The sequence below is a fragment of the Curcuma longa genome, chromosome 5 (genome assembly GCF_044706935.1).
Source record: "Curcuma longa cultivar G26 ecotype Majalengka, Jawa Barat chromosome 5, ITB_CL_G26_1.1, whole genome shotgun sequence".
Classification (NCBI taxonomy): Eukaryota; Viridiplantae; Streptophyta; class Magnoliopsida; order Zingiberales; family Zingiberaceae; genus Curcuma; species Curcuma longa.
In genome coordinates, this window is record NC_133865.1 from 7,421,621 (window position 1) to 7,444,830 (window position 23,210).

Genomic DNA, 23,210 nt, shown 5'->3' on the forward strand with positions numbered 1-23,210 from the left:
AAAGTGGGGAGTACCTCCTGGCCCATGTCTCCTAGTAGTTTGTTGACTCTAGATAAATGAGCTCAAACAGCTCGAAGGGCTCGACCTAATGACTCAGCCACTCAACAGCTCAGTAGCTTGAATTAGGTTGGTAGGTCGACAAGTCGAACTAGCTCGACAAATCAGTAGGTCTGATTAGCTAGGTAGACTAGCAGATTGGACTAGCTTGGTAAGCTGGAAGGTCAGACTAGATTGATAGGCTGGCAGGTCATACTATCTTAGCTCAGCAAGCTGGCAGGTCGGACTAGCTTTGTAGGCTGGTAGGTCGGACTAGCTCAACTTAGCTCAGCATGTGACTCAGTTCGGCTTAGCTCGGTAAGATGACTGGGCTAGCTCGGGGTGGGGTCATGTATGTGCGTTAGAATGCGAGACTTGATTAGAGTATTTAAGTTAGCAGAATGTTGAATAGGCTTGAATATTTAGGTTCATACGGTCAAACTAGCAAAGAGTTGGAGGGAAGCTTTCCCTGATAGTGGAATTGAAAAGGGGAAAGATTAAGCTGTGGAGGTCGACCACTAGTAGTAGAGCTAGAGGGGAAGAAGGTGATGGTTATGTTTAAAATTCAACAAATGAGATTTAACCTGGTGTGAAGACGCTAACCCTAATGGTTGACGAGGCTTGGGGGGGGGGGGGGGGGGGGGGGGGGGGGGGGGGGGGGGCGGGGCGCTCAATCAAGTATAACAAGTCAACCCTTTTGAGAAGGCATGGAGAACTCGATCCATGACTAAGTCCTAGTCGGGAGAGTGTAATGAATCAACCTTTCCAAGAGGTGATGGAGAACTCAATCCGCGGCTAAGTCTTAATCGGGAGAGTCTCAAGGAATGCAATAGTCGAATTATAATCTCAAGACCAAATTGTAAAGGGGAAGGGGGTTTCTTCAGATTTGAATACTAAAAATGGTAAATATAAATTAACGCAATTAGCAGAAACGTAACCTCACTAAACTACTATTGCGAACTAGGTTACTTTTCGTAGACTACAATAATGGATTAGTTAATGAGTATTTAGTGGTTCTTAGCCATAAATGAAATCTCTTTTTTATGACTAATGTGCCTATTGGATATCTTCAGGATTTAGTTAACGACACAATTTCCTTAGCAATCACGAAGAAATATAATTTGTTGTCAACTAAAAAAAACACCTGAACAACAACTACACGATTTCTTTACTTCTGTATGGCAGAAATAGATTACAATTTTATCAAACCAAATCTAACCTACTTGTATCTTGCATTCCAAATGAATGATAGAAATTTCTAACATCCATGAAAACAAGATATTGCACAAACCAAGCAAATCAAAATGCATTAATTTAAGTTAAAATAGTGTGAGAAAATCAAACCAAATTCATTCTCGTAGTTTAGTTGGTTACAAAAATGTCTACTCTTCCATGGAACTAGAATCTATGTTCCAAAGAATGAGATAAATAAGGAAAGCCAGCTAGAATCGCCAAGGATGAGGCTGCTGCATTTTTCTCTTCTAAAAAAATTTAGCTCTCCCAAATAAGGGGTTTTACTGCCCCTTTTATAGTGTCCTCATAACCCTAGTTGGTTTAGTCAATTAAAATGGTTTGGTTCAATTGAAAATGAGTCCCATGGCCCAAGTTACAATTAAATCAACAAAATTGGGTCTCGAAGCATTACAATCTTCAATCGGATCTCAATTAAATTGTATTTCGGTCTCTTCCCAAAATTATATATCGTCTTTGATTCCCTATGAGACCAAAATCATAATTTTAGATATAATGCTATAAATATATAAGAAATCACAATGAAGCTCAAAATAAATCCTTACTCATAAAATATGATATGAAGTAAGAAATTAAGCATACGAGAGGATTAAAATGTCAAGTATGAGAGTAAAATAATATATAAAAATGTTGGTTATACGATAGAAATGACCATATTGTCGCGATATGGAATCAAATAATTTCCAAGATCCCCCTATACTAATGTAGTAACAAGGGAACACTAAACTATTTTCATGAGGGTTTTGTGTGATGTAACTGTCCAAAAGTAACAAGGGAACACTAAACTAGTTATCATGCATCGAATGGAAGACCACAAAACTAAACTATGAATACAACTCAATTCAAGCAATTGAAAAGCCAACCATCTCACCTAGCCTAATCTACTATTGAACATGAATCAAACACGGACAACAACATGTCGATTAGTGCACTACAGATCAACTTATCAAGAACTAAATCAGATTCAAACCAAGTGTATGCTGGAATTGAACAGAGCATGCTTCCATCAAGTTAATCACACCAAGGAAAACTACACTCCACAATGAAGGAATATGTAGATCTAAATGCTGCTTACAGATCAAGCTAGGGCACCCCAAAGCTCGTATTGGTTTGGATCTGTTGTAAGGAAGTTGATGCTAGGTTGAGGCTGATCGGAGATGACTCTAATGTGCTCCGATTGGCGGTGAGCTCGGGTCCAGGGAAGAACGTCGAGAACAGAGGATGTCTTGGCGGTGATGGCTGGGAATGGAAAACCGAGTTGAGAGGGAAACCCCTTCTCGTCTCCTCGGCCAATAGCTCCGACGACGGTGGGAAAACTCCGGTGGAAGAAGACCCTCGGCTCGCGATTGCCCTACCCTCTGCCCTCCTCTATATCCTGCGCACGCGATCGCCGATCCAAAATAACAAACTGTAGCTTTCTCTTTAAAACCAATCGGATCTTAATCCATGGCTGACCATCTAGATCCTTCCATCCATATCTATGAATCAAAACCTAGATCAGATCTTGGTGATCTTCTTTCTATTGAATTGGATCGTTAGGATCTTTTGGAATCTGCCACCTTAGCGGCTCACACGGTCGATCCCACGGTATTGCTTGACTTCATCAGGATTCGAACTCTTATCCTCTTCTGCAACTCTATTACGTCGTAACCAACTCAGCTATGCCCCGGGGGTGGCTCATATTTCCCTTCTTCAATAAAAGATGAAATCTACCACCCAGCAGTCCTACATGATCGATTCCACAACTATCTATGAGGAGGTAAATTAAGAAGTTGCAGTTGATCATGATAGAGAAGAATATTGATTCGACCTTTACCTACTTCAGCAGGTCTACTCCGTCATAACCAACTCAACTATATCTTGAGAGCACAATTCATATTTCCCAAGATATGGATGACTGATCTATATCATTCCAAATTAAGCTTCCTCATCTGACATTAACCTTAAGCTTACCTAATTTGATTTGATTTGGATTGGTGACCACTTCAAACTCCTACAAAATCAAATTCACATATTAAATAAAATACCACTAATATAAGAAAATTTTTATCAATAGTGCCAAAAATAAATCCAACTCGTAAAATACAATATGAACATATTTTTAACTATACAAGCAGATTAAAAACACTAATAAAAGGGCTAAAGTTTCGTATCGAAATGATAGTTATCAAATTCCTCACACTTATTTTTTCATATCTCAGACAAATAACAAAATTCGAAGATACAAAATCATCTCCCAATCTGTCTCCTATCAACCATCAAAAGGTCAAAACATTGACAAATCTAATTCCTACATTAATTAATAAGTATGGTGATTTCAATCCACTTGAATAACTAAGAAAAATATAATCTCATACGGTAAATGTTTTCACTCTTGCTTTCACAATCGGATATAGAAATGAGGTTCGCTCAATATAATTCACAACACTTCACTACTATATGTTTATTTATTTTCTAATTCTTCACCACTATAAGATACATATATGCATGAATAAGAAGAATTTATTAGAAGAGCAATGATATGCAGCATGAAAACATGCAGTATGAAATTAACATGACACACTGCATGCAGTGGGTCCCACATCCATGCAGTGGAACCCACAACCATGCAGTTGAGTGTGTCATGTTGATTTCATGCTGCATATCATTTCTCTTATTAGAATTTAGAGAAAGAATAAGATTAACAAGCAAAATAGGCAAAAGACAAGGAATCATGAGAAAGTGAGAGTATAGGAATGATAAACCTAATGAGTCAATCAAGTGATGTGCAAAAACGAATACCTCTTGTTGATGAAGTAAACAAAAACTTAAACTAGAAACTTGAGCCTCTGAAATTTGAGAATTATTGGTTCAGAATTGGCACATGGAAATCAGGACTACTCTCTTATTTTATTTCTAGATTCAGGAAAACAGATTTAAGATTCAAGTTCAATGGAGGTTCGAGAGCTTGATAGCAAAGGATTATTGAATTTGATTTCTGAAATTGCTTCTATTATGCCATTCACATCAGTTTTTTTTTCTCATTTTAATTCTACAGCTTTTGACCACAACCCCTTGATTTTCTTTCCTTCTTGAAATGCTTGAACAAACATTATTGCCTTACTAATTCTAAATGGGAGCCAAATGCTATTACGAGGTGTGATGGTCATCCTTCAGCAATAGTAGCAGGACTAACAGCCCTTACTGTACCATGGCACTCCTGTTACAGATCCTGCAGTATATCAATGTCTTTGTTTCCCTTCTCATTGAAGACTTTGTGGCCTACCGTGGAATGGGTTATTTGATTATAATGTGATTTTTTCATAGGATGAGTGGGCACACTAGAGGGGGAGGTGAATAGCGTTTTCATCGTTCATTCGTTACTAACACAAAGATTGACGGCGGACATTAGAAAAATTAGTAGGGGACGTGGATTTACTTGGTTCCTAACTCCCTATGATTAATACGTCCAAGACTTATACACGGGAAAGCGCTCGTCCACTAATGGTCTCCTTTCCAGAACTTTTTCGGAGACGGAGAAATTCGTCTTAGAGTCCAAAATATATAAAATGCAAGTACAAATTGTAAGACTAAAATATAATAACAAATTCTCGAGATGGTCGATCTAGAAGTCCTAACACTCTAAAATACTATCAGTACTACGAACTGCTACTCCAACAACCACACTCTACTCTGAATTTTAGTTGTCGGTATATTTACACTTTCGGTTTCTTTATTCATCTTTGTGCTTCTATACTCTAAGAACGGTAAGTCTATTACTGTTCCTTATTTTTGTAAAAGATGAAACTCTTTCTCGTTGTGAGAAAGAGTTTACTAATGAATTACCAATCGAAATCGGTCAAGGACCACGGGCCTTGGAGTAGCACCCTGAGACTTTGAACCAAGTAAAAACAAAGTATTCATGGTTGTTCTATTGTGTTGTTGTTTGTTTCATTATTCTGCTGCCAACTTTGATAAACAGAACATAAGTTTTTGAAAATTGAGAAACAACGAAACGAGTTATTCACTCCCTCTAGTGCACTCTCCAATTCTACAATTGGTATCAGTGTTATATTTGAGAGATGTCCTAAAGCAATTACCTTAGATAATGTACTATTTATTGAATAAATAAAATCACTATTTGAGTTACATTCTTTATGTATCTGATTGGATCTTTAACTCAATTAATGAAATATATACAATACAATGAATAGCATAAGAGAAATTATGATTAGATCATAATTAGTGGGTATCTCTATATGTGTAATTATGTACGTATTGAAATATTTAATTAGTAGGTATCTCTATATGTGTATATTATGTACGTATTGAAATATTTCCTAGTCGATGAATTGAAGAGACTGGACATCATTGATTTTATAAGACTAGCATATGTTAGACTCCTTAGTTTAACCAAGCAGCCGATCTTAACTAGTTGAAAATATTAAGATGTTGAGAGTTAATATATGGATGCTAGTTAAGGATAACTAGTTCATCGGATGTGACATATCATGAGACTTCATATGATTCTATACATGTCTATAAAGATCTCATTATAGCTCGAGTGTAAGTTTCCTTCGACTTGAGGTATTTAAGTCATCTTGGTCATGAAGACTTATACTTTGACATCTTAAGCAAATGCTTCTTCAGAGGTGTGGATTCGAGATGATTGGATATAAGTCGAAGTGCCCGAAGGCGATTGAGTAGCCCACAGATAATTCGTCACTCCTTTCATTAGGAGACATATATCCTATGATCACTTGTCAAAATTGTTACTTGTAAGTCTTTGGCCAAAGCAGAAATACGTTAAGAGGATGGTCCTCTTGGATGGATGTTTGAGTAATTTGAATTCGCAGGATAAGGAACTACTGCTTAGGTTAGGTGTGACGTCGTTAGCTTAGTAGGAGTTGATGCATAGACCATGTCTTAAATTAAGTGAATATAAGATAAGTAAAAGAAATAGACACACAAATAACTGTAGCTGAACGGTTCAGAAATAATTTTGGAATCAACTGTGATTTTTCAATTAATTGAGGATCATGATGTACTACTAGGTGTCACTCATGATTGATCCATAATTAAAGATTAATTATAGATGACCAACATAAACTAAGAACCTATAAGGTCACACACTTCATGTTTCTCCAAGAGACATAAAATAAGTTTGAGATGAATTCTTAAATTAAGAGAGATTGAGTCTGATTGGATCAAATGAAGGACAAATATAGAATATATTTTATGGAATGGAAGCACGGATGGGTCATGTCTTTTGAAGATAAAGTGGACCCTTTTTGGTTATTTATAAATCAAATTGGTTTGGTTTTAATTAAAAGGTGATTTGATTTTAAACCAACATAGTTTAGTCTTAAACCAAACTTAAAGTTATTGGTTTGAGTTTTGGGCTAATGGATACAGGATTATGGTTCATGAATCAAATCTGTTAGAGATCTATAAATAAATCTCTCTAAAAGAGAGAAAAAAAATGGAATTAGAAGACCTAAAGGTTAGATTTTATTCTTCCCTCTCCTCCTCCTTGTCGCCGCACACCTTCCTCCTCCTTGTCACCCCCACCTTTTGTTATATTTGAAAGATGTCCTAAGACAATTGTATTAGATATTGTATTATTTATTGGATAAATAAAATTATTATTTGAGTATACATTCTGTGTATTTTATTTGATCTTAAACTCAATTATTGATGTTCATAATACAATGCATAACATGAGAGAAATTGTGATTAAATCACAATTAGTGGGTATCTCTACATGTACAATTATGTGTTAGTATGGATGAAATCAAAATATCTCCACAATGGTATGAAATTGTCCACTTTGGGCCTAAGCCCTTATGATTTTGTTATTGGGCTCTCCCCAAAAAGTCTCATACCAATGGAGATATCTTCCATCCTTTAAACCCATGATCTTTTCTATGTGCTTTAGATGTGGGACTATGTTTGCACCCTTGCAACCCAACAATCCCCCCTCAACGTCGTTTTTGATGTCTGAATCCTCGACTCACCAGGACTTTTTGCCCCTCGATCCACCCGACCTACTAGGACTTCCCACCTAGTCACAATCAGAACTTTTTGCCCCTCGGTCCATAGTCGCAACTAGGACTTCTCACCTGGTGTCTGGTTCTCTTGATTCAGACACGAGAGTACCTACTTCCTTTGTTTAAGGTTCAAACTACATGGTTAGATCTGGATCATGGCTCATCCGGCGGTTAGTCCGGTGAAGAGCGGTCTCGCTTTGATACCACTTGTTAGTACAGATGGAATCAAAATATCTCCACAATGGTATGAAATTGTCCACTTTGGGCCTAAGCCCTCATGGTTTTGTTCTTGGACTCTCCCCAAAAGGCCTCATACCAATGGAGATATCTTCCATCCTTTTAAACCCATAATCTTTTCCATGTGCTTTAGATGTGGGACTATGTTTGCACCCTTGCAACCCAACATTATGTATGTATTGAAATATTCCTTAGTCAATGAATTGATGAGATTGGACATCGTTAATTATGTTAGACTCACATATGTTAGACTCCTTGATTTTGCCAAGCAGTCGATCCTCACTAGTTGGAAACATTGAGATATTGAGAGTTAACATATAGGCTGAGAAACCTATTACACCAATTTTTTGCTTACAAATTGAGAACAAAAGCATACAGAGAAGTAATATGAAGAAAAGCTCTCTGAAAGACTTGTCTCTCCTTCTAGCTTCATAGAAGGATCTTTGTTTAGTTGACTAGAATGCATTGCGAGTGTGCTAGAGTTTTTAAAGAAGTTTAGAAATTTAACTTTCAACATATTTTTGGTCATAAGCACTTATGTATTAATTCAGATATATATGGAAAATAATAAATATTTTTATGATCAATTTCACGTGTTTTAGTTATATTTCTATATTTTTTTTGTCTATCAAAACAGAAGAAGGGAAGAGGTATATGTTAGTTAACCACATCTCATTGAAAATTCCTCGATTAATGTGATTTTAACTTTCATAATATTTGTTAAAATTTAATTTGTCATGTTGGATAGTTTTCATAATATTTTTCAAACTTTTATTATAATACAGTGGACTTAAAAATAGGTGACCTTGAGGGTGAAGTGAAGCTACAAGAATGTACTCTTAAGTGAGTTATTTGAGTTAAGACATTTATAATTGATCATTTTTCTTTGCAATTTCCGCAAAGCCAAAGTAATCCATAATACTGATTTTTTTATTTCATATCATCATAATATTAATTTTTTTTATTTTATTACATTATTCAAATTATTGACTAAATTTTAGAGTTGATATTGTCAAAAAGGTGACTAATTACTTGTCAAATCATATTCTATATTAAAATTATTAATATAATTAAAAATAAAATTAAAAGTGAGACTATTTTTACACTAAATTATAGTTATCAACGCTTTCATTAGCATTCTTAAATTTTATTTGAAATGTGTCGTATTTACTTGTTCATCGCATCCTTTAATTGCTTTACTTTAGTTAATATTAATATTAACTATTAGGTAGTAAACCATATTTAAATTTACTAATAAAATTTTTCATAAAAATTTATTTTTATGTTATATATTTTAATTAAACTTATATTAGATTAATAGGCTTAATATTTAATATTTAAAAGGTGAAGTATATTATATCAGATCATTTGAATATGACTCATACACTACCTCAATATAATTATATATGTTTAAAAGTAGTTTATTCAAGATATGATTATTTCTTATAGATATGACTAATCCTACTCATTAGGAGGATCTAAGCAAAGCCAACAATAATGATGCGATGATCTAGTTGACTGATTCTCTGGCAAAAATATGTCTTGTCCTTTTTCCACAATATCCACAAGTTGATTAACTGCATAATAATAAATAGAAATAAATATTTTAGTATTCATAATTGGATAATCATTAACCCAAATATAAATATTTTGTCTAGAAAAAGCTTTGAGAATTACGTTTAGGAACAATAAACATAAGGTAATAATCTAAATCTATAATGTCACCCTAATCTCATAGTGTCTGTCATTCAAAGCCTTGAGATTTATGTTTACAAACAATGCGAATGGAAATAATAATAACTTACGTAGTAATTTAAAAAAATCTATTCCAGTAGGAGATGATGTAGCAGCAAGCTCTCTAGATATTGTTGGAATGATAAAAATAGATAACATAAGAAGGATTGCTAAGCTAATTTTCTTTGTGTCCATCATCTTGTCTGTAATACTAAGATGGATGTGATATATAAAGTTGATTAACTTTGTACCTATTTATATAGATAGAAACATAGGTTACTTTTATTTGATTGGGATAACTTAAGCTTTTATATTTCCATTGTAGTAAGTTATTTAAAGTATGTAATGAAAAGTTTATATTGTATAAAAACTGATTGATACTTTTAATTTACTTTAAGTTACCTAAATGACCATAAAAATTATTTATGATAACCAAAATAACATGTAAGAGAGATTTCATATATTATAATGATGGTATGAAATAACAAATATAGAAACAAATAACAAGTGTGAAGTACTAAGAAAAATAAAGTATAATGATAAAAAAACAAAGGAAATAAAGTGTCTTAAATCATATGGGACTGACAAGCAATGATCTATGAGCAACGCACGGGTCATCAACACAACATATCCTCTATACCTACTAATCTGGAGGTCAAAGAAAAAGAAATAGTGAGTCCAATTACTCACTTTAACAAAAAGTAGAATTCGCCACTCTAGTGACTTCACACAATCACCCCTATGATCATCAATGAGGAGGTAAATCGTAAAACTGCAGTTGACTACTACGGGAGAGGATATTATCTTGGCTTCATCGAGTTCTATTCTTGCCTATTTCAATAAATTTATTTCACATTAATTAACTCAATCACTTCGAGGACAAGTATAATTACTCAATGAGTATAAGATAGATAGGAAGTGTATGTCTCAACTAACAAGCTTAAATATCTATCTTTATATTAATTTTTGATTCACTAAATTTATTTAATGATAAGCTACTCCTATAATAAAACATTTATTTTTACCTTTTGTTAATTATGAAAAATTAACTTTAAAGAACCGTGGTTAGACAATAACCCTATAATCTATAGCGATATTGATAATATTCTAAGAGGCAAAGCAAAAAAAAATAAAGTTAATCGATTTTACACTTTAGTAGAAAGATAAAATTTATCATCCCAATGGTATAACTTATATGCTGTTCTATATCTCCATGAATCTAGGAACTTTTGCTTGTATTGTATTATTTGGTCTACGTACCGGAACTGATAACATTCGAGATTATACAGAATTATACACGAAAGCTCCCTTTTTAGCTTTCTCTTCAGCCCTATGTCTCTTTTCCTCCATAGTAGATTTTTTTTTGGAAAACTCCATCTATTCAGGTGTGGATGGCAGGCAGATCTATATTTTTTGGTTTCAATACGTTGTTTCTATTTATTATTATCTAAAAGTAATTAAGTTATTAATACAATTGATCTCATGATCATTTATAAGAAGAAAAATCGAAAAATTATAATTCATCACTGTAGAAAGGACATTATTATCTACTTTAATAAATCTATACCGTAATAACCAGGGCAGCTAACCGGTTTTACGTCTTAAATGGTTAAAAATCTTATCCATTAATTGCAGGCTGAGGCTGAGGCTGAGGCTGAGGCTGAAGCTGAGACCACGAATGGAATTGACGATGGAAATGAATAAAATTCGAAAGAGGAACAAGCTTCTGCAGACGAAATTCAAGAGGCGTTCATGGCTACCACCGCTTTTCTTGCTCCAAGCGGCTTCTCCATCCAAGGATTATCAGCAAATGGCGCAGCACGGGGTAGGAAGGCATGCCCTATAAGAGCCCAGCAGCAACAGCAGCTCAAACAGGAACGAGAACAACAAAGCCAAACCCTAAGCGAAGGAAAGTCGCCGGCGCAGCAGCAGCAGAACTGGGGAGGCGCAACAGTGCAACAGCAGCCGCCGCCGCCACAGCCAATGGCGAAGAGCAAGAACATGAGCAGAGAATACGGAGGGCAGTGGCTGAGCTCCTGTACCCGCCATGTGAGGATATACGCCGCCTACATCGATCCCGTTACTCATGCCTTCGACCAGACGCAGATGGACAAGCTCACCCTCATTCTCGATCCCACCGATGAGTTCGTGTGGACGCCCGATACCTGTCAAAAGGTCTACGCCTACTTCCAAGAACTCGTCGATCATTATGAGGTACGTGGATTCGTACTTGGCATGCCCATTTCCGTCCTGTCTAATCTTAATCTTGTTGAGCAAGCAAATAGAAGAGATTCAGGAACTTTTTCCCAGGATCTAAACTAGTACATTTAAGTAGTATGAGGCATAAATGAGACAAATGTACAAGCTCACCAATTACTTGACTCTTGTGAAACTCAAGAACAAGTAGAATATGAGTAGTAGAAAGCCATCAAACAGAACTTTATGTAAGATGTAAGAACAATGTTCACTATGGTACGTCTTCCTACCAAATGTCCAATCTTCAGGGTACTTTAGCAATAAGGCCTATTGGAACAAAGCTGAAACCCAAGATAAGATAGGGTAGTTGTTGGACAGGGCATCGAAAAAATCCAACTAAAGCCATCCTCGAAGTTAAGATAATGAAAGCTTGTAGTATAATAATACTGTAAAGGGATTTGCTCTTTAAAACAGCAAGGTATGATCTGTCTTGCTGCTCGTCGACGCCGTGCTGTCGTACACCGCCACCAGGATTCGCCCGCGCGCCTGCCGCCTGCAGCCCTGCCTCTTCTGCTCGCGCCTGGACCACGTCCTCGGCGGGGAGCGCCGAGGATTCCGCCGCCACAGCCTCTGCCATTCCCACAAGCTCGAGGTCTCCTCCTTGATATACTGCCACGCCCACCGCCGCCTCGCCAGCTGCCGCAACATGTGCGAGCCGTGCCTCTCTCCTCCGCCGCCCGGCCCCGCGAAAGCCCAAATTGCCCGTCTCTAACGCCGCCGAAACAGAGCACCTCGGAGACGTCACTTTGCTCTACGGAGGCGGCGATCTCGGACAGGCTTCCGTGGGTTCCTGCTCCTGCTGCAACGAGCCGTTCGCCTTCAGCTCGGAGCTGCCATGGACGCATGCCTTCGACCTCATGTCGCACGTCGGCTACAGCGAACTAAAGATCACGTCGGAGTCCGAGAAGGACTACCGTATTCGACGACAAGGAAGACGACGGCTACGACGAAAACGAGGATGGATACTCGCCGATGCACGGCGTTATGGACATCGAGGAGTCGTGTTCGACGAGCGCAAAGCCGCCGGTGGAGGATTTGCTGACCGAGAAGCTCAGCCACTCTAACGCTGTCAGTAGCACGTCGTCGTCGTCGGATTCGGAGACGAAGCCGGCGGCGGCGCAGGGGCTGGAGGAGATCAACTGGAACATCGTCGATAGCAACGTCAAATCTGTGGACTCAACGGAGAGAACGATCGAGCTGGACGCCTCCTGCTCAGCCGGGTTGGAGAGCCACGACGCGGCGTGCTTCGTCGCCGACGTGGAAGGGGAGACGTCGGCGGAGCGGCTGGGGCAGCAGGTCGAGCACGAGCAGGACCGGATGACGGTGGCCGCGCTGTACAAGGAGCTGGAGGAGGAGCGGAACGCATCGGCGGTGGCGGCCAAGGAGGCCATGGCGATGATCAACCGCCTGCAGGAGGAGAAAGCCGGGATGCGGATGGAGGCGCTGCAGTACCTGCGGATGATGGAGGAGCAGGCGGCGCACGACCAGGAAGCCATCCACAACCTCAACAACCTGCTCACGGATCGAGAGAAAGAGCTGCTCGATCTCGAAGCAGAGCTCGAGAGTTGCCGGAAGAGGCTCGGCGAAGTACCTACCGAACCGGAAGAGAAACCTCAGCCACGAGACAGAGTTGAAACGCATGGCGGAAGGCTTCGAGGAAGAAAAGGCTCAAATTTCGACGTGCTTGAAGAATCTACAGGAGAAGATCGATGACGGCGGATGCTGCGGATCTCTGCGAGATGAAGTTTCGAGGCTGAAGGATCGATTGCACGCGCACTACGCGGAGAAAGAGATCCTTAGCCGCGCTGTCGGCGCGCTGAGATATGGATCCGATGGAGTGAGCTTAGTGGAGGAAATGGCATGCCAGCTCAGGGAATTGAGGAGAATTCCCGTGACGTAAACCTAGCGAATCTCGTCGCATTTACATTCCCGGATCTTTTTTACTCGATCTGGCATCAATAGGTCTTGCCTGTGCAGGCTTTTTTAGTACTAAATCTCCGGAAAACAAGGAACGGATACACGTGTTATTTAGCAGTCAATATAATACTGAATTGTTGGCCTAGCATTATCCTTTTGATCTTTACGCTGGAAATAACTCATCATAATTCATAAATTTTGAATTATAATAACAGATTATGATCTATTTAAACTATATAACTGCACCTTAATTATTTTCCCCGGCGAGAACCAGACGATCACCGTCCCTTATCAGCCTCACGTCGTCGATCTCCGCGCCGTCCTCCGTCAGCACTTTGCGCGCCTCGAAGCCAAGCTTCTTCGACCCTACGTCGAGCAGCTCCTGCAACGAGTTCGGGAGCGGCGCAAGAGCTTCCCTGACCGTTTCGCTGCGATCCGGGCAGCTGATGGTCACGCGCGGCGGCGGCGGCGGCGGCATGCACGCGCTACTCATGCTGCCCCCTCGTCGGGGAGGAACGGTCTCGGAATGCCGCCGACGAGCGGGGAGAGCAGGCCGCCCTGGTTATGCCGCCGCCGGGCGCCGACGTTGGCAGCTGAAATGACCCAAACAGCGAGTTATGGAAATGGGATTGGTCCCGCGATGAGGACTGGAACTCCTCCGCTGCCTGCGGCAAGACGGGCTCGCTGCTGAACCGCCTCACGGGCGCCAGAGGCGCGGAGGAGCAGTCGGAGGCGCCCTTCATGGATTCGAACAGAGCTTTGATCTCGTGGTGGTCCTGCTGATCCGCCAGACTCCCTGGGCGTCCATCCGTGGTCTTCGGCGGCGTCCACGTTGGCTCCGTGGCGGAGCAGGAACTCGACCACGGGCAGATTCCCGTCACACACGGCGCGGTGGAGCGCCGTGGTGCCATCCTTCTTCGCCGCCGTCACGTCTCCTCCGTAGCGGACGAAAGCTTCGAGGAGGTCGAGGCTGCTCTGTTCTGCGGCAGTGCAGGCGAAGTAGGCCATGTCGCCGGCCGAGAACTCTGCGCCGTGATCGCTCAGTAGTTTTGCCACTTGCTCGTGCTTACCGAGAATGGCCTCCCACAAGGGAACGCTCCCCTCAGAATCTGCAAGCCATTACAAAATACATATGCACTGGAGCGATCGATGGATATATACACGCAAAAAATTTATGGATAAGTTTGCAGTGCGCCTACCTTTGCTGTTGGGATCTGCATCATAATCTAGCAAGAGACGAACACAATGCTCACTTCCTTTAGAAGCTGCCATATGCTATATCGAAAGAAACAAATGAAATTAAAATTCCTTGTGGCAGATGAGATCTCTGAAATCCACTAGTGTCAGAAATATAGAATGCTAACCAGTGCTGTGTGTCCATTGTTATCTGATTCATTTGGGTCCAAACCGCGTCTTAGAAGTTGATGGAGCAAGAAGTCGTCTTCTCTGAGTATGGCAAAACATAGCGTGAGGGGCAAGTCCAGTCTACCCGGGTCAGCATGTCTTCATTCTCCTTTAAGAGTCCTTCCATCAAAGGATTATCCCTCTGCTCTTAAGGTACTGTCAAGTATGGGAGAAGTTAATTTTATGCATTTTTGGTAGCACAAACGTAGTTAGTGAAGTGTTATATTAATCACTCAATTCTAGCAACAACATGCTGCCATTGTATCATATATGTACCTGCAGGAGGTTACTGATGATGATCATTCCATGCCAGACATTTGACTGAACAATACTAAGGAATGTAGTGCGGTTTAATCGCAACAACTGGCACAATGACCTTGTTTCAAACTGTCAAGAATTGTGGTCTATAACAAAGAACGCCAATCTCTCCGAGGAGATCTCCTTTCTGTGCGATCCGAACAATCTGCGGAATAAGCACAAGATGCCCATTTAGAAAGTGTGTCAATGCTTTAATTCACAAGAATAGACCTGCTGTTAATCAAATATAGCCTTTTTCCTTTCAAGTAGTTCAGGGGGAAAAAAACAACTTGCCTCGTCTGATCCATTCCTATGGTCTATTAGCTCCTGCAGAATTAGTACATCAGCTTTGAAGAGAAGAAAAATGGTTTCTATGGGAAATATATCTATCTTGGAGATTTTTTTTGATCTATCAGATTACCAACTGATAGTTTAAACTGTTTAAACTAGTGATGAATGAAAGGCTAGACACTTCCAACCCAGTTCTAAGTGAAAGAGATAGGTTACATGGTCTTCTAGGTTCCTAGCCCAGTTTCCTGCAAATTTTATGTATGGTTAGTTATTCTGAAATCTAGATACATGGAAGTTAAGCCAATTTATATTCATATAGCAATAAAGTCAAATTCGTCAGACAGAAGGTCCTTCCCCTAACAAGGTGTCAAAAGACTTGTTGAAAATTGAACAACCTCACACTATACTCTTCGAGAGCATGGCATCAATTCCTTGAGGCTTCAAGTCATGATAATTTGAAGGCAAAGAATTCTGTGTATCTAAAGACTGCTCAATGAACCTTCAAATTATGGGCAGGTTCTCCTATAAATAGCAGGTTTACATCTCACCCTTGCATCCTTTTGGGAGGCAATCGAATTTGATAAACCAACAAGAAGAGATATTATAGTCAGATTGTACGCAAAGACAAAGTACACTATTAATCCATACTACATGTAAGCTTCTCTAGGTTAAGCAGAAAGTGATCGAGTTCAGATGTGCTCCTAAAGGACCAACAAAGCTATATAATGTCAACAAAGTTACCATAAACAACCTATATCTCTTTTCTACATGAGGAAAAATCATGTAAAGATCAATTGTCACTTAGAGTGAAAGCTATATCAATGTGTATTTACCTAAGCGACAACTTGGTAACATGAAAAAAACAAGATGATGTATAGAGCAATCATACACAACTTCTAAGATGATGTGGACAACTGACAATCAAACAATGATCTGTATTATAAAAAGTCTAGTGTTTATGAACACGCTAAACATATTGAAGATCATAGCCACCACCCGTGATGCCATTATGCCCAAAAAGATCAGCTAGTCTAATTCCCAAATTTTAAATTAGTTAGTTTTTCTAGAATCTGTAAATACACATTTACATGGATTGTATTCTTATTTCATATAACAAGCAGAAAAAATTTCAGATTTTCACTGAGATGATGAAAAAATTGGAAATTTTTTTAGGTTAGGTGAAAAAACAGAATTCTCTAGTGGAAACTCTATTTTACCGCTGTGCCAGTCACTAGTATGTAAAAGTCTGTAGGTGCTTCGTTCTGCAAGATCACATCTTCTCTGGGTGGATAATACTCGGCTTTCATCTCAGAGACCTTCAAATATATAAAAGATGAGATACTGAGGTGAGGGCACTATGTTGTGATAATCTGTCTAGCAAAATTTGGAGTTAGAAAATTCTAATGATTACCAGTTGGAATAGCAGGTCATTAGATACTCCATGGAACAAGTAGACACTTTGAACCAGAGAGTAAAACAGATAGTGAGTAATGCTTGATCTGATGGCTTTGGGAAGAGCATCCAGTGTTTCTTGCTGTTGGAGGCCTTCTGAATCAGTCCTAAACTTCAAACTAAGATGTGAGATCATTTGTTCTTGTAAGCGTTCTGGAAGCTGGTTTCTTTGTGCAAACCCTGTGGCTGCTTGGATTGTATCCCTCTGCAATGATCAGTACATATCTTTAATGCTATAAAACAAAACACAGTAAATATTGGTTTCAAGTACAACTTGCTGCCATCTGAATGGAATGATCAAGTTTTGCATTGCGAAACTTACATATCTTCTAGTTCTGCTAGTTCCATGAACTACCAAATTGGTCATATTTCCGATTAAATAAGCTGTTAGTCCAAGGTTAAAGAGCATGTAGAAAATGTCAAAAATCATCTCTCCCGTATTTTCAGCATGCAAGTCTCCATAACCGACAGTTGTAAGGGTGGTGATTGACCAGTACATCGAGGTCACATAGCGGATCCACAAGCTTCGCTCGTGAAAATCTGCCATAGAAGCACCAATCCATGTGCTGTTTGGATTATGATACCTTGCAGCGAGAAGATAGTAGAAGCACCCAGCACAATGCACAGCAAATAGCGTCACCTATGAGATTGTTATGAAATGACAGTATCAGCAGAAGCATCCACTGCAAAAGGTAAGTGAATGCACAAATTGATGGTAAAGATCCTTACACAAATAAGTTTTGCACATCGAACCCAAAAGTAGTCGAAGTGCCTATCTTTTTCTAGTCTGGTAAATGAAAAATAAAGTGTGTAATTAGTTGGGGGCAATAATTTCTTTACTCAGGGAACACAGACTAACATTCACATAGCTATTTAAGAAGCATACCTTGCAAATAGTGCACTAACTCTTCTGAGACGCCAAAGACGTAGCATGTTGAAGAATCCATAAGAGCGGAGCTTATGAGGCAACAATTTGAGTGCAAGTTCGGAAGGGATAGTGGAAGCAACATCAAGAACAAACCAACTGGTTAAATATTTCCATGCTATTAGCTTAGGATTGTCAACGAGCAGATAAGTTGTTCTATCAAGGTAGGCCAAAAAGAAGGTTAAAATGATGTCAATGGCAAAGAAGGCATTGACGATATTGTCCACCAGGGCAAGATTTCCCTTTGCATGACCAAGGAATCCAAATTCGAATGGAGAAACCCAAGCAGAATAGATAACAAGAACAATCAAGAAAGTCTCCCATGCCCTGTGACAGAAATTCAAACATCAGAAATGTCTGCAATACAAAAGTCTCCAATCAATTATCTCCCAGATGTAGTATTCATGAAAAGGACGGCTGAGGTTCCTTATTTCCAGACAAGGATAATAAATCGTCATGAAAGAGAAAAGTAAAAGCAAAATCACCCCAACAAAAGATTTAGACATGTTTTTATATACATATATAAAAAAAGCCTTTTAGAACCGAGAAAAAAATAGAGACGAGCATTAAAGAAGTGTATATGCAATGGAAGAGTAGAAAATCAACATTTACGCATCTGAAAAATTGCACCTTAAAGACTAGGATCCTTAGCTTGAACTCCTAAATCTTTCGCACAATATCTTTACTAAATTATACAGATCAGGAGTTAGGAAAGAATACAATTCTTTACAAAAAAAAAATGATGATGATAATAATAAAGCGTAAAAAGTTATTAAAAGAGAATCCCACATCAAATCCATCACCGAAGTTCCACAAGGAATATCGATCCAGAAGAAAGTTCGGATTTTTCAAGGGTTCATGACAAAAAAGGGTATACATGCAAGAGGGGAACAAAATCTGTTTGTGATATCAAGAAAGGCGAAGAACAAGAGAAAAAACCCCACAAGCTTTCCATCCAGAGCAAACCCCACAGCTCACAATCTCCAACGGCAAAAAAGAAGTCAGCCCTAGCAGCGGCAGAGGGAATAGAAGACCAGACCTGTATCGGCGATCGTAAGGCGAAACGATGAACCTCCGGAGCTTGACCCTGCGGTTGCTCCTGGCCCCTAGGGAGGGAAGAATCCCGCTGGAGAGGCTGTAATGGCTGCCGTCCCGCGAGATCTCCTTCTCCGCCTCGATGCCGCACATCATTGCCAACGGCATGTTGAACACCTTCGCCGTATGCCTATCCGCCATGGTCGCGTTATCTCCGCCAGCTCCAACCGCTCCCTTTCCGAATTCAAAGCATCACAAGAATCTCGATTTGGCGATGGCGACTGAGGCGTGAACAAGAGCGAAAGCAGCAAAAGCAGGACGGCAGGCACGTTGTAACTGATTCTCGTCCATATTTATAACGGCATGATCTGTCACATTCACTCCTGTTTTAATCTTTCCTCGCCCATTTTTGTTTTTACTCAATAATATTTCTTTCCATTCCTCAAATATTTTTAAAATAATAATTTTAAAAAACATATTTTATTGGATCCAAAAATATTTATTTTTTTCTCATTTTGAGAAATTAACCTTGACAGAACGCCAATTTTTTTTTTTGGCAAAAGTCTACGATAATTAAATAATACAATTTCTAAAATAAAAAAAATTTATAAAGGATGAAAATCAAAAGAAATCCATTATTTATAAAATCATTATATAGGCGCTCCATTTTTAGTTAAAATCAAATTGACCTCTTTTAACGTGAATTGTCAAAAATATCATTCGATTATGTTAAAATCTAATTATTAGTTTCTATATGTTATAGAAGTTATATCTAATTTCTATATTAACAACTTACTAACAACTTAACTTTTATAATCATGATTTTATATCATTTTAATTTTATTTTTTAAAATGATAGCTTTTACAACTTATAGAAGCTAGCATGTAGCTTCTATAATGATGCTTTTATTATTATTTTGATTTTACTTTCTATAAGTGATAATTTTATTAACATAATAGTTCAACGAACAAAATAAATAATAAAGACTCTATAACATTTATTGCATTTCAAATGCATATAATTTAATAATGATTAGACAAATAGAAATTAGCACGTAGTTTTTATAATATGTAATAATGATCTGTTAATTTTTACAACATATATAAAGTAGGTAGTTGTTATAAAAGAATAAATGTATGGATATATAATTCGAATAGTTCCTGTTAAATGACGTACATTCGACTTTAATTAAAAATAAAATATTCATCTGATTTTAATTTAAAAGAATGTCATCTTTATTTTTACTCTTTAGAAAATTTATTATGAAAGTATTTCAGGATATCTTCACTAAAATTCATTTTTTTAACTTTCGGAAGAAAAATCAATTTATAAATTTTATGTATGCCAAAAAAATCTCACCTCATGCTATACGTCAACTCTCTTAGCATTAAATTTATCAAAAAAAACTTTTTATTATAAAAAATAAAAAGAGTTGAACTATTATTTAAAATTAACAAAATGAAGCGTGATAATTTTTTACAAGTTTAAACACATCACATTTAAAATATAGAATAAGACTTAATTAATTACCCAAACTTAACTAAGCTTATTAATTAATTATCTCGATATCTTTTAATTAAGTTATCACTTAAAAGGCGTATGCTTTATTGTATTACTATTAATCTACACTTAACTACCATCAACCTCATCATATATCCATCTTTAACAACTTAGAATGATTAAAATCAACGCAGAGACAGTTTTGATCGGATTTTGCAAAGTCAAAACTCAAAAAGCAGTTTAATTATAGATGATTATATATAATCGATCTTCAATGATCCACTAATGAAGGTCAACTCATAGAAGAAGAAGAAAATAAAAACAAAATTTTGCCACTAATGGGATAGCATTAAAAACCATAATCTTGCCACTAATGGGATAACATAAAATAGCAAAGTTCATGTATAATTAATATAATTAGAATCGGTCTTAATTATATTAAAAAACATGTGTAAATCATCTTATATTAAATATTAGATACATCATTTGATCTACATTCCATCGATAATATGATAAGGAGGAATCTTATATGGAGTTTGCATGGAGAGGGCAATATTAATTTAACCATTTAAAAAAATAATTTGAATTTATTTCTTACATTAATAAAATTTATAGTTATTATTATGACCACATTTTCCTTTGCCGACATTATGTTTTAATCTTTTCCACCGAGTGAACATTCGAAATATTTTTCAATTAAAAAAAACAATTGTAAAATTTTATCGAGTTAACAAATTTCAACAAAAAGTCAACCAATAATATTTAATGATCACGTTGAAATTTAATACTCGGAGGGTACATCATGCACACGGAAAGTCAAAGCCTATGATATTTTGTCAAGTACGCATGGGCATCTTAGCAACTTATTCATAAGTCAACTGTTAACCAATCAATTAATTAGACAAATATTTTATTTTACAATAATTTTAATCTCGAAAATAGCACGCCTGTTATTATTATTATTATTATTATTTATTATCATTTACTCATCGAGATCAACTTGTTGTAATATTTATGAGTGCCACGTTCTTTTGATTGGACCTGATAAATATATATATTTAATAAAGATAAATTTGTTTACAAAAGTGATTTTACTATAAGAAATAATTTTACAAAAATATCAAATCTACAAGGGAAATAGAAGCGTGCTAGATTCAAGGTAATCGGTCAAAGCCATCAAATCAAATCCAAGAAGAGGGACTCAATATTGTGGGCACGCGATGTTGGATTTTCGGTGGTTCAATTGTCGTTGCCATTTAGATTCGGGTCCCTCAATAATTCAACCATAACTTTGCTATTCTAGTTTTGTTTGACTTGTTGTGTTGTTCGCCCCCACCAATTATGTTTCGGGTCCCTATCCTACCTTTGTATGACTAGGAGTGGAAATTTAGTTTTGAACATCTAGTTTTGTTTGACTTGTTACTCGTTATGTTGTTCATCCCCATCAATTATGTTTTCGGAGTCCCTATCCTACCTTTTCATAACTAGTAGGCCTATTCAGAGATGGATCTTCTCAAGGGCTATCCTAGACTCTAGTTCACCCCCAAAAAATTTTTTTATCTATTGTAAAAAAATTTTCACTATTAAATTATTACACATTGATTCTTTTTATAAAATTTTTTTTACTTAGTCCACCCCTTCCATACCCAAAGCTCAGCCCACCTCCTTTTCCTAAGATCCGTCCCTGGACCTATTCTTGTACTTAGGGGTGGAAAGTCAAATTCGAGCATCACCAAACTACATCTTTATTTGTTTTTTTATTTATTTTATGCTCGATCTATAAGCTGGGCCAGGGCTCTCTATTGGGCTGGATCCTTTGGGCCGAATGGCCCGCTACCTCATCAAGTGGGTTCCCATCCCATCATACTGCTTTAGGCATATGAATTGTTGCTCAGATTCTGTAATCTGTACTATATATAGCAAGTCAACGGTATGAGAGATAAGTGATGGATAGATTCTTTGGCTTCCGGATTACTAAATTATTATTTATTGTTCACTGTGACTCTGTGAGATTCCATTCTAGATCTTGATAAGGTGGTGCAAGTGTTGTAACACTCCTTAATTCGACATGTAGAACTAGGCGAGTAGTGGATCGACAATTCAAAGGGGCTTGCGAGAGAGACAAGAGAAGTGGACTTATAATATTCTATTGCGAAATCCAATATCAAAACTAACAAGATTCTTTATCTTGTACAAAGCAAAGCAAAGCGAAGAATATTATTAATGTCTAAGGATTTGATTTGGAATCTATTCTTTGGGAGGGACGAATTAATTAAGAGGAGTTGACAAAACGAAATAGGCATCAAGGATTTTAATTTCCAAATAGTAGGGCGCACACTGGCTAAAGCGGCCGGGAGAGAACAAACTAATTAATTCTCGTAGCTAGGGCAAACTTTCCACTCTACCGAACCAATAAAAATAAAGCTAATGAAAAGGACTGCACTGCTCATAAAAGTCTCTACTCTTTTCTCCAAGTGAAAGGATATTTCAGACCATCCCGCATATATATTGTTGAATAATCTTTGTTAGAGATATTATAGAAATATATTGAATTAAAAATTATAATATTTTAAATTTGATTTATCTATCAAGATGACATAAGCTGATAATCTTAGGTTGTGAAGCAGTAAGGATGGAGTGTTTGATTGATTGTTAATTAGTTGTTTAGAAGACTGAGCTATCTTATATATAGCCGAGTCCGAGTCCTCGAGTCTGAGCTATCGAGTCTGAGTCATCGAGTTTGAGTCGTCAAGTTCGAGTAATCGAGTCTGAGTCCTTGAGTCATTAAGTCTGAGTCATTGAGTCTGAGTTCTCGAGTTCGAGTCCAAGTTCGAGTCACTGAGTC

The 23,210-nt window shown here is 37.7% G+C and overlaps 1 protein-coding gene and 2 pseudogenes across 1 annotated transcript; 2 read left to right on the forward strand and 1 right to left on the reverse strand.

Annotated features, from left to right (window-relative positions):
• Nucleotides 1–10,978: 10,978 nt before the first annotated feature.
• LOC141829598 (uncharacterized) lies at nucleotides 10,979–11,622 on the forward strand. Its single transcript, XM_074717108.1, has one exon. The coding sequence runs from the start codon at nucleotides 11,040–11,042 to the stop codon at nucleotides 11,607–11,609; it is 570 nt and encodes a 189-aa protein (XP_074573209.1). The 5' UTR covers nucleotides 10,979–11,039; the 3' UTR covers nucleotides 11,610–11,622.
• Nucleotides 11,623–11,973: 351 nt separating this feature from the next.
• LOC141829792 (putative myosin-binding protein 5) lies at nucleotides 11,974–13,443 on the forward strand (annotated as a pseudogene).
• A 165-nt stretch (nucleotides 13,444–13,608) lies between these two features.
• LOC141829594 (potassium channel AKT1-like) lies at nucleotides 13,609–19,065 on the reverse strand (annotated as a pseudogene).
• Between the last annotated feature and the right edge of the window lie 4,145 nt (nucleotides 19,066–23,210).